Raw genomic sequence first — 11,548 nt, forward strand, 5'->3', positions numbered from 1 at the left:
ATTGGCCATCACTGATTGGCTGATATCTATTTTGGACGGCTTTGCCATCACCGTAGGTATCATGTATCCTGGGAGATGTGTGCAGTATTTATTTTTGCACAAAAACACAGATTTGACCTAAAAATATGTCTCCTACAGGCCAAAGTTTGAGGAAGGTTAATTTCCCCTGAATGCTGCACAACATTGACACAAGATTAAAGCACTGGAGACGGAGGCTATTTTTGGAGGCAGCCCGGTGATTGGGCACCAGGTCAGTGCCCTGGAGGGAAAGACTGGCGGGAACAGTCACGTCCTCATGTCCCATATACTGCGCGTCTCCGCCGTCCATGCGCGTCCCCGCTTCTACTTGTTTTGGTTTTTTTATCCTAGCGCCGGGAAGGTGTGTGTGGTGTGTCCGCTACGTCATATGGGCAGCCCATCGCTGATTGGCTGCCGGCGCCTCACCAGACACGCATGTTGTTTTCGGTGAGGACAGCTGCAGCCCCCCCTCTTCTTCGTCGTTCTCCTCCGTCTGTGGGAGGAGGGAGCGGGGCAGCGGAGGACAGCGGCGCTACCTGTGGGGGCGGGGGGCAGGACTCACAGCTGCACTTACATCGGCCTCTCGTATTTAAAGCAGAGTCGGAGGGAGACGACACAGGAAACACGGGGAGAAAAGAGCAAAAGTCTAGCGCAGCACTTGGTATAATCCCGGCTTCTGCCTGACAACCGGAGTGTACTCTGCTATTAGGTGAGACCGGCATACAACGGGCAGCAGGGCTATTAGTGCAGTGGTGGGCACAGGGACTGGCCTATATAGTGGGGGATGTTCTAGAAATGGTGGGCACAAGTACCGAACACCCAGCAGTGGTGGGCACAGAGACTGGTCTTAATGGTGGTGGTTGCAAGTAATGATGCCAATAAAGGAGGGCACTGACCTCAGCAATGGTGGTTGCAAGTAATGATGCCAGTAGAGGCTGGCACACCAGTACTGGTGGGTGACAGTAACAGCCTGCTGTAGCACAAATAATTGTGGGCACACCAGTAGTCTGGCACAAGTCATTTCTGCATCTAGTGGGTAAAGGTTTCTATGGTTTTCTCCGTCCTCTGTTCTAATAGGACTTTGTAGGATTTATCATCCAATCTAACTGCCAAGTTCAGCTACTGAGAGGGGGGGGGGGCACCATATGGTAGTGACATAATGGGATATGCCCTAATTGGCATGAAGCTTAGTACTAGGATGCCATTTCTGCCACACTCTGCCTGTTCTAATGACTGCTATACATGGGCATACATTTTTAGTTATAATTTTGTAATGTGAATATTGCTGCTGTGGGTGAAGGGCCTCCTGGATATTGCCAGCTGTTATGTGTACATCCGGTAATATTGATTTTGCATTCAGCATTGTATGAATGGTTTGTGTGGATTCAGTTTCGTCTTTTTGTCAATGATCGGCTGGATTGTATTGACATATGTTGAATGGACTGACGCTCGTAATGGCGGCCATTGATCCGTGCGGCACCTCCTCCTCCACGTCATGTCTGTGATGAGCTATCAGTCATTTGTTGTGATGACTGATACATTGGTCATAGTCTGGGCCACATATTATTCTTATATACTAATCTGCAATTATTCAGAATTTAGAGTTAATTTTTCTTCTTCCTCAATCTTCTCTCCAGATAACTACTAGTAAACAAATGCCAAGACTCGAGGAGCACTGCTGGAGTTGCTCTTGCGCCAGAAGTATAGACAAGGACAGCAAAAAGTTGAGCACTTGGCTAACACAGAGAGCAGGAGAAGCCATGTCCTCGCTTAACTCCATTATCAGTCTTGTCTACAGCACCTTAGCCAGCAACCAAGGCCGCAGCCTGATCCGGAGAAGCTTGGTCCTCTTTGCTGTTGGTGCTTTTCTTGCCTTGGTGCTTAATCTTCTTCAGATCCAAAGGAACGTGACATTATTTCCTGAAGAAGTCATTGCTACCATCTTCTCTTCAGCTTGGTGGGTCCCACCGTGTTGCGGCACAGCAGCTGGTAAGTATCATGGCCAGTCCACGATTTGACTATTGCTGGTGATTATTTGTCTGGACAACGTTGACGCATTCTGACGTCATAAAACTGCCCATACAAAAGGTAAAAGTAGTCCTATCCGCCAACAACCTATGGGGGCCTCCAATATGCCTGATCCCATGTTCTTGTTGGAGAGGGGTCTAGCAGTAGCCTCCTACCTTCTCCTAAGGGAAACAAACACGCGCACACAGCGTAGCTGAGCATGCGTGTTTATGTTGGAGTCGGGAGAAATGGGCGATTATTTCATACATATGAGACCCCCATGATGTCATGCATCATCCTAAGGCTAGATTCACCGGAGCGTTTCCATTTTGTGTCCGCAAAAAACACAGCGTTTTTGCAGCGTTGCGGTTCCGTGTGGCATCCGTGTACAGTGCGCGTCTGCGATCTTTACACGCGTATGTCATGCATTTTTAATGTCTGATTTTTCTTCATCGTTTCTTTAGCAACTGGTGCGTGAATCACGGACAGTCCGTGTGCTGTCCGTTGTTTTCACGCACCCATTGACTTCAATGGGCTGCGTGGTGAGCAAAAGACGCACAAAAATAGGACCTGCAGTAAGTTTAATGCAGCGGACGCACACTGCAGGACAAACCACACGTCTGAATGGCCCCATTGAATTACATAGGTCTGTGTGACAGCTGTTTAAATGTCCTGTAACACGGACGTAAAATACTCTCGTGTGAATCCGGCCTAACATTTTGTTTGGTTCTGTTACTTGTTTCCAATGTAAACCGTTTGGTCTCTCTTGGATGCATCCATAAGGAAAATCTTCTGTATCTCCACTACATTACATATGAAGGTTCCTATACAGGACATATTCTAGGGAGACCAGTCTGATTAGTTGTTACAATCCCTATTGATATTATTAAAGCAACGTTTAATTTCTGTCCTATTTCTTGTCTGGATGTATCAGTGGCGATGTCATGTGATGCTTCATTCTCCATGCATGGTGCCAGACATAGTTGTTACATTGTTTCACTGTTCAGTCCGTCCGGTTAGATTATGTAATGTGTTTAGAATTGCTTGAAAATGAACATCTTGTCGAAATCGAGGCAGAAATTCTACATGAGGATTAGAAGAGCTCCTTCCCTTCCCTGTACACGTCTGCTTGGCATAGTCGAGATAACTTACAACATTTCCTGTGCTATCTGTCCTGTGATTGGCCACCTCCTAAACTGCTGAGCTGCGTGCCTCAGCCCTCATTGGCGTTCACGTTTAACATGCCACTGCTTAAATCGAAAATTAGGAAGTGATCAGCTCCTACAAGTTAACTCTTTGCCAAGCACATCATAAATCATCGCTGAGGTGGCAGAAGCAGAAAAGCCCGGACCAGCTGCGGCAGCTAGATATACAACTTCTATCCATGTACAGAACATGTTTGTGTAAAATATGCTACAAGTTAGACATACAGTAACAAGGCAAATCTAAAAATGTCATCTGGTTTTACTTTCGGTTAGGCCAGGCATATGCTCTGGTGCTATAAGTTTCTATACAACTTGTACACATAAAGCTTTTTGGAGGAAGCATAGGGCGTGCTAACAACTTTATATATTATGTGTGGTAATTTGGGCTTTATACTGTCCCAGAGAACCTCTTTAATGGAAACCTTTAAAATCGGAGCATATATGTTTACATGTACATGTCCAAATAATGCTAAAGAGTATCTGCACTTTCTGCAAACTTTTGATATGTCAAAAACATCAAAGGTTTGGATCGGTGGGGGTCCGGGTACTAAGACTCCCACTGTCGCTGTAAAGCTGGGTTCACACTACTATGTTATGTCCGTAATGGACGGAACGTATTTCGGCCGGAAGTCCCGGACCGAACACAGTGCAGGGAGCCGGGCTCCTAGCATCATAGTTATGTATGATGCTAGGAGTCCCTGCCTCGCTGCAGGACTACTGTCCCGTACTGTAATCATGTTTTCAGTATGGGACCGTAGTTCCACGGAGAGGCAGGGACTGCTAGCATCGTACATAACTATGATGCTAGAAGCCCGACTCCTTGCAGTGTGTTCGGTCCGGGACTTGCGGCCGAAATACGTTGCGTCCATTACGGACGTAACATGGTCATGTGAACCCAGCCCAACAAAGGTGCACAAGCGTTTAGCTGAGCGCCCTGCAGCTTCAGCTGTGATCTTCTCTCCCGGTCAAGCTAAAGACAGCTTACATAGAGATTGTAAGAGAGCCGTCTTCAGCCGAACCAGGAGGGCAGATCAATCGAAGACGCAGGGCGCTCATCTGAGCGCTTCTGCACCTTCGTTACAGCGACAGTGGGGCTCTTAGCACCCAGACTCCAACCGATCCAAACTTTTGACATGTCTCTGACATTTCAAAAGTGTGCAGAAAGTGCAGTTAGTCTTTAAACTGGCTCTAATTGTGGAAGGTTAGAATATAATGGGTGGCATTCGCGATTTGGTGTCTCCTAATTTGCATATCTTATACCTGCAATGAATCTTCTAGACCAGACTGTAAGGCTGGGTTCACATCTGCGTTCGGCTTTCTGTTCTGCTCCGTCATGGTAGCAGATTGGAAAAGCCAGACCCGTCGCATGACGGACAACAATGGCGCCTGAGGTAACCCTTTGACTTTAATGGGTTAAGCCATAGTGTCTGCCATTTTTTTATTTATTTTTACGGGATCTGCGATGGAGGCTTCTAACGGAGCATCCAACACAGGTGTGAACATATCCTAAGACAAATCATGCGACAGGTTGCTGTGTCCGGTAGAAGTGATTGGATCTCATCTTTACATTTCTTCTCTAAACCTTTCTGATATATAAGTGACTTCACCATGAAATAATGTGACACATGTTCTCTTATTTCCAGCTGTTGTCGGCCTTCTCTATCCATGCATTGACAGCCACCTTGGAGAACCTCACAAGTTCAAGAGAGAATGGGCCAGTGTCATGAGATGCATCGCAGTGTTTGTCGGCATCAACCATGCTAGTGCTGTATCCTTTAATCTGTGTTCCTACAAGTGCAGCCTTTTTATCTTAGTGGATTTACTAGATGAACTGTTCCTACATACTGTATGCTATATATAGTGTATTGCACTCTGAGGATAAATAAGCATGTGATGTAATAAAATGGAGATTTGTAGAGACTTCTGCTACTCATGGAATCCATACTCTTTATTCTACCTCAGGATATATAAAAATGTTTGTCTATAGCTGTAAATGTAATCTTATACTGTACCATTTGTTGCCTTTTCCTTAACCTAAACATTCAATCAGAAATTGGATTTTGCCAATAATGTTCAGCTGTCACTGACACTAGCCGCTCTGTCATTGGGCCTTTGGTGGACCTTTGACCGTTCCCGCAGTGGCCTGGGGCTTGGAATCACAATAGCTTTTCTTGCAACACTCATCACACAGTTCCTCGTCTACAATGGAGTATACCAGTAAGTTGTGGCTTTGTTTTTTTGTGCATTACAATATTTAAAGAGTTGTATGAGATTACAAAAAGGTCTGCTTTATTCCCAGAAATATTGCCACCTTTGTCCGCGGCCTGTGTTTGGTATTGCAACTCAGTGCCTTTCACTTAAATTGGGCTGAGCTGCATTACCTGCCACATCCTATGTACAAGAGTGGCAAAAATAGATGACCGTGTATCTTGCTAATGCTCATCTGAAATAAAAATCCAGTTTTAGTTTTCACTTATTTTTCTTTCTTTTTCAGGTACACTTCCCCAGACTTCCTGTATATCCGCTCCTGGCTGCCGTGCATATTCTTCTCCGGTGGAGTGACTGTTGGGAATATAGGGAGGCAGCTAGCGATGGTAATTTCACAATGTATTATATTATAATAATTCATATTTTGTGTGTATAAACAAAAAATAGCATTGACCACCTAGAATATGTATTACAATGACAGTAAACATTGTTCATGGACAAGTACAGCAAGGCTAGTGCTCTACAATGACTTTGATGTAGGTCAGTCCAAAGACTTTATGCCCATGTCCCGCTATTATTATGGGTTTTTGCATGACATTGTAGGGTAAAGCACCTTTATGCATTGTGCACATTGCATCTCACCTGTTCAACTGCCAAAACGGGGTGCAAAGTTGCAATGTACGGCAAAAGTCACCCTAAACAGTCCAAAATTGTCTTTCATTACAATAGTTCCAATGGAGATGTCTGGTAACTACTGTCCATGAGTGTATTGTGTTTTATGTTTATTTTATTATCTTTTTTTTTATTGCAGGGTCCTTCAGAAAAAGTGCACACAGACTAGGCACCTCAACATGCCCTACACTTACAAAGAGAAGAATGACACTCATTTTGGGAAAAGCTTGCACTATGTTACTGAGTAATAACCGCAAACTTTTTATCTGCAAACGCATTAAAATGTGAAGGCTATTGGTTCATGATTTGGTTAAAACATTAGACCGTGTACAGAATCTTGTTCTAGCTCCATGGATTACCACCACATCAGACTATCCCTATTGTTGGTGGAACTGAAATGAGAGGAGAAATAATCACCCGCTAATGCATCTGTTCTTCCATGATTGCAGGTTTTGTTTATCTGTCTCTATAGTAATAAGATTTCGGATGTTTTCTGCATGGTGTATCAGGCCGGATGCCAGCTTCAAGTACCAGTATTACAACCTCATTCTAAGAAGAAGACGAGGACATGTCTGTCATGGAGCTCTGCCACCACCTCTGAAAGTCATGATGGGTGCAAGGTGTTAAAAAGGAAAAATTGTTAATAGGAGTGTATTATTTATCTACAATGAAAAATAAGGCTGTTGGCAAAAAAAAAAAAATGGCGCACATAGGTTGAGGCCATCCTATACAAGATTCTATTTGAGGAGAAATACGTTGGCCGAAGGAATGAAGGAGTCGTTAACATACTTTAATATGATGGTATCTGACTCCGCTATGATAATACATGTTCAAGACATAAGTGTGCGCTACTTGGTCACTCACTACCCAGAAGATGGTTAGTCTTGGTGGCCACTAGAAGATTGGATATTGTCCCCTGTGGCTACATATGAATGATTGACGGGCCACGTGACTGGTACATTTGGCTTTGTTTCTTTTGGAAAGTGACAGTATAAGTAGCGATCACCGACTGTCAACTTCTGGCCAAATTTGTCAACAGATCTAAATTTTTGCAATTCATCATTAGATTAAATTCTTGAGGAGCTCATCTTTTCCAGAATATTAAACTGATGTCCCTGTAAACACAGATATGCCACCAGCAATGGTCCTATTCCTAAAGATAGGGGGGGGGGGGGGGCGAATTGATGAAACCTTTACATATTGAAAGGTGTCATTTATTGTGCTAGAAATGGAGGATTGTGTTTTTTTTTGTCTCTCAGCCTTATTGTTATTTGCAGTCTGTGATTGCCTTGTAAAGAGAAAAGTGCATTTGTCACTTCATTAAACGTGTTGTTTTGAATCTTCTATAGTATTTGTGAGCGCAGAGTATTCATTGTTCGCATTCAATTACATGTAGTTCAATCTGATTACAAGAAAAAAGTCAAAATGACAAGTGCAATGTGCTTAAAAATAACTTAAAGGGAATCTGTCTCCTCTTTCTTGTTACAGTTGATATTTGCACAGTTTTATAGATTTGTAGGTGGCTTTTAAAATTGCATTTCGTAGTTAGAAAACATTAAAGGGACAGTAGTATCTTAAATCTGTGCCGTCAAGTAGAAATGTACAATAAAATTGCTCGCTTTTGTAGAGCGGTAAACCTGGAGAAACTGGGATGAAGCAAACATGTTCTTCAGCAAATGTTAGTGTACCTTGTAATAAGATGTTCCTGTTGAAAGCACAACTCAACTATTGGGTTCTCTTCACCTTGACATTTCAAATGGAACTTCAACCATCTTTACAGATTTAATTTCACCTTTTTTCTATTGTTTTTAAGGTTTAATGAGTTTTCTGAGACTTTAACGATATTTTTTTTTTCCACAAATTACGTAAAATAATAAAAAACAAAAGAACCAGTATAGTCTTTTTAGGAGTTTTACCCCTGCCAAAGCCTATAGACTCCTTTAGATGTGGTCATCTGATTATGTAATGTGACCACATGACCAGCTTTAGCCATGACTGTTGTTTTCATACAGTAGCAGGGGGATAAGGGCTCATTTCTGGTCAAAAATATATATTGTTGCAGTCCCAGAAACCCCTTTGTAGGGATCCGGTTTTCCTTTAGGGTTTGTGTATGTAGATCTTTGCCTTTTTAATATGATCGATTCCCTTTAAATGATTAGCGGTATATAATTCTTTCATTGAGAATTGTATAGTGTTGGACCTTTCTGGGCCATGTGTCTATTCACTACACTGTTGTATAACTGCAGATATGTGAGCGGTTGTAGAACCCTGTCTAAAGGCTTTATTCACATTATGGCGGCATGTGAGAAGCGGTTAAAACCGGATAGGAAAGCTATAGATCTGATTCTGTTTTTAGCACTAAATAAACATCTCTCACACATAGCCAAAATATGGCCGTGTGAATTAAGTTTTAGGCTGTGTTCACAGTTCCGTGGGAAGAATGTATCTTTACTGCCGGAAACTAAATTGGATCTACTTAGAGAAGGAAAGGAAGCTTCCCTGTGACGGGATCTGATTCCTTTTTTTACAAGAATTATACAGTCTTCCAATGGACCATCCACACGGAAGTGTAAATACTGCCTAAGTAAAGTTGCACACGACTGAGTTCGGGGCGTGAAAAACGGTCCGAGTGTCGGCCGCATTTCCCGGCATGACTACGATACAGGTGAACGGGACTCTTGGCACCATAGACATTTATGATTCTAGGAGTCTGACTCCCCACAGAACTGCTGTTCCGTACGGTATTATTTTGTTCAGTATGAGACAGCAGTTCTGTGAGGAGTCAGACTCCTAGCATCATAAAAGGTCTATGATGCCAGGAGTCCCGTTTACCTGTACCTTGGTTCGGCCAGGAAATGCGGACGACGCACGGACCGTTATTCACGGCCCGAACTCGGTCGTGTTCAAGAGGTCTAAGGACTCCTGCACAAGGCAGAGCACAAAGGCACACTGAGACCCTGTGGCTCCATTTCGCAGGGGGTATGTGGTGCCCTATATGGCACCATATTGCATAGTTAGCTTTGTAAATGGCATTCAATGGAGCATGCCAAGAAAAAAAGCCTCTGTAAAATCTGAGGCATATGGATGTGCAGAATAGCCCCATAGATTTCTATTACAGCTATGCACATCTTGAAGGTTGTACAGAGCTGGAATATGGTTGTGTGTATGAGCCCTTACAGTATAAATGCTAGTAAATCTAGTAGATATAGGGGTTGTATGAGATTGGAAAACATGGCTGCTTACTACCAGAAACTCTTGCCATGGGCTGTGTCTGGTATTGCAGCTCATTCCCATTAAAGTGAATGAACTGAGCTGTAATACCAGGCACACCCCATTAGTTTCTTGAAGTAAGCAGCCATGTTTTCTAATCTCCTACCACCCCTTTAAGCATTTTGCCAGTCATGATGTTGACCATCACTACGCACCAGCTAATTGTTGCTATGGTGCACATAATATTCCATTGGCAGTGAATAGATTTTTTTTTTTTCTATGAGGGTATATATACCCTATAACCAATTGGTGGGGGACAGAATACCTCCCACAACAATTTTCTGACTGTTTTACCATGACGGGTTCTAAAGATACAAATCAGCAATAATTTATTTAATGGGAAAATCATTATATATCAGTATATATTTTCTGTTGTATTTCCAAATACTCCATTTATGATCTGTAGTATAAAAGTGTTTTGTTTTTAGTGACGTTGCCTTTTCATATTTTACTTTATGCAAGGACATTTTGCTTTTGGTTCCAATTCTTGCTGCAAGATGGTTGTATTTCTGTGTAAAGCTCTGTTCACATCCGCGTCGGAGGCGCTGTTAGGGGCCTCTGTGGCAGATACCGTTTCTTTTGGCAGGCAAAATAGTGCAGCATGCTGCACTATTCTGTCTGGCAAAATGATGGAAACCCAACTGTACCCATCAAAGGTTCCGTTGCCTTTGGTATCGGTCATGTGACGGATTCGGCACTTATGGTATTCTCGTTCTGCTCTTATGATGAAGAACAACAGCTCCTGGAATGCAGATGTGAACACAGCCTTATTTTCCAACAAATTCCTGATTTTATTGTCTATAGTATAAAAGTTTTGTGATGCTGCTGCTAGAGAGTGACTGTCAGATTTATGTAGCATGCTGCACTCTCATCTGACAGTTGGGGTCCCTTAAGCCATGTAGCCCCCTGCAGGCATCCGCTCACAATCTGCCATATAAGCAAAGGCTACGTATTTGGACTATTAATATGGCTCTTTATCAGATTCTTATAACTTCATTACAGGCTATGAAGGACCTGTCATTACACTCACATTTGGTATAATCAGGGTGTGGGCACTACCAAATATCTGTGTAGCTTAGGCCAGATAAATTTGATGAGATCTGCTGGCAGTCTGTGTATGTGGCAGCAGGACTGTCTACCAATATCTGCCCAATTAATCTTTACTTTGCAAGTAAACATGCATGCTCATCGAATCCAAGCATGCATGTTTATGGGGGAGTCGGAGTGATCACTATTGTATCCTTTTCATTGTTTTGTCATTTTCTAATAGACTACAGTACAATGTGACATTTTGGAATAGCATGCGGATATTGAGCAGGTATCTAGGAACCTGAGACCATTACATGTGATTGACATTGCAAATCTTGTTAAACACCAGTAAGTATATAGAGCGAGCAGTCTCCTAGTTCCAATGTAACATTTGGCTGGACTTGCTTTTGGCTTAGCTGGTAGACCCCATGTTCACAACCTGTTTTGTGAGAATTTTTGAACATGCGTTAAATCCTTTATTTTTTTTTAATTATTTTTAAATAAAGACTAGTTTTTATTGATATTTGGATGATCCACTCCTTGATTCTCAGTGAGACAAATATGTAGACAAGTAACTTTATTTTGCCAATACTTGCAGCAAGTTTTTGAACCAAAATCGGCCAAATTCAAAAAAGTAATACAAAAAAATTGCACTATGCTGGACTATGGATATACTTAAACTTTGTATTATTTTTCCAGTTAATGATCTTCATATGTAGGATTTTTGTGAATGCTTTATATGTATATCATTTTTTTTTAATAAAGTTGTGGATTATTTGACTTTTTCTGTCTTGTATGTTTGTGGGATATAGGGATTCACTACAGTGGATTGTGTAGTAAGTGTTATCAAACTTTTCACATTGGCCCTCACCTGCCAAACCTTCATTATTCATAAATGTTAATCCTCATGATGTTACCTCCAGGGAACCTCTATAAATTGCAGCCGCTTAGACAACAGGGCAATAGTTTGTCAGTGGAGTGTGGCTTCCTACCATCAGTTTGCTAAGGGAAGAGGCTTCACTGACTACAGGGGTACAACTCACCGTTTCAGAGCAGGTAGACTAAAGTGAGCGCACATATAAGAAGTCTATACAGCAGCTATAGCTCCTGTACATCCATATGTATATAAGATGAAAAGA

At 42.4% G+C, this 11,548-nt stretch overlaps 1 protein-coding gene across 1 annotated transcript; it reads left to right on the forward strand.

Annotated features, from left to right (window-relative positions):
- Window positions 1–451: 451 nt before the first annotated feature.
- Window positions 452–11,190, forward strand: INSIG1 (insulin induced gene 1). The gene is made up of 6 exons (XM_075827392.1): window positions 452–727; window positions 1,656–2,007; window positions 4,874–4,998; window positions 5,281–5,447; window positions 5,725–5,824; window positions 6,250–11,190. Exons 2-6 carry the CDS (start codon window positions 1,674–1,676, stop codon window positions 6,277–6,279), a joined length of 756 nt encoding a protein of 251 aa, XP_075683507.1. The 5' UTR covers window positions 452–727; window positions 1,656–1,673; the 3' UTR covers window positions 6,280–11,190.
- The last annotated feature ends 358 nt before the right edge of the window (window positions 11,191–11,548 follow it).

The sequence above is a fragment of the Rhinoderma darwinii genome, chromosome 5 (genome assembly GCF_050947455.1).
Source record: "Rhinoderma darwinii isolate aRhiDar2 chromosome 5, aRhiDar2.hap1, whole genome shotgun sequence".
NCBI lineage: Eukaryota > Metazoa > Chordata > Amphibia > Anura > Rhinodermatidae > Rhinoderma > Rhinoderma darwinii.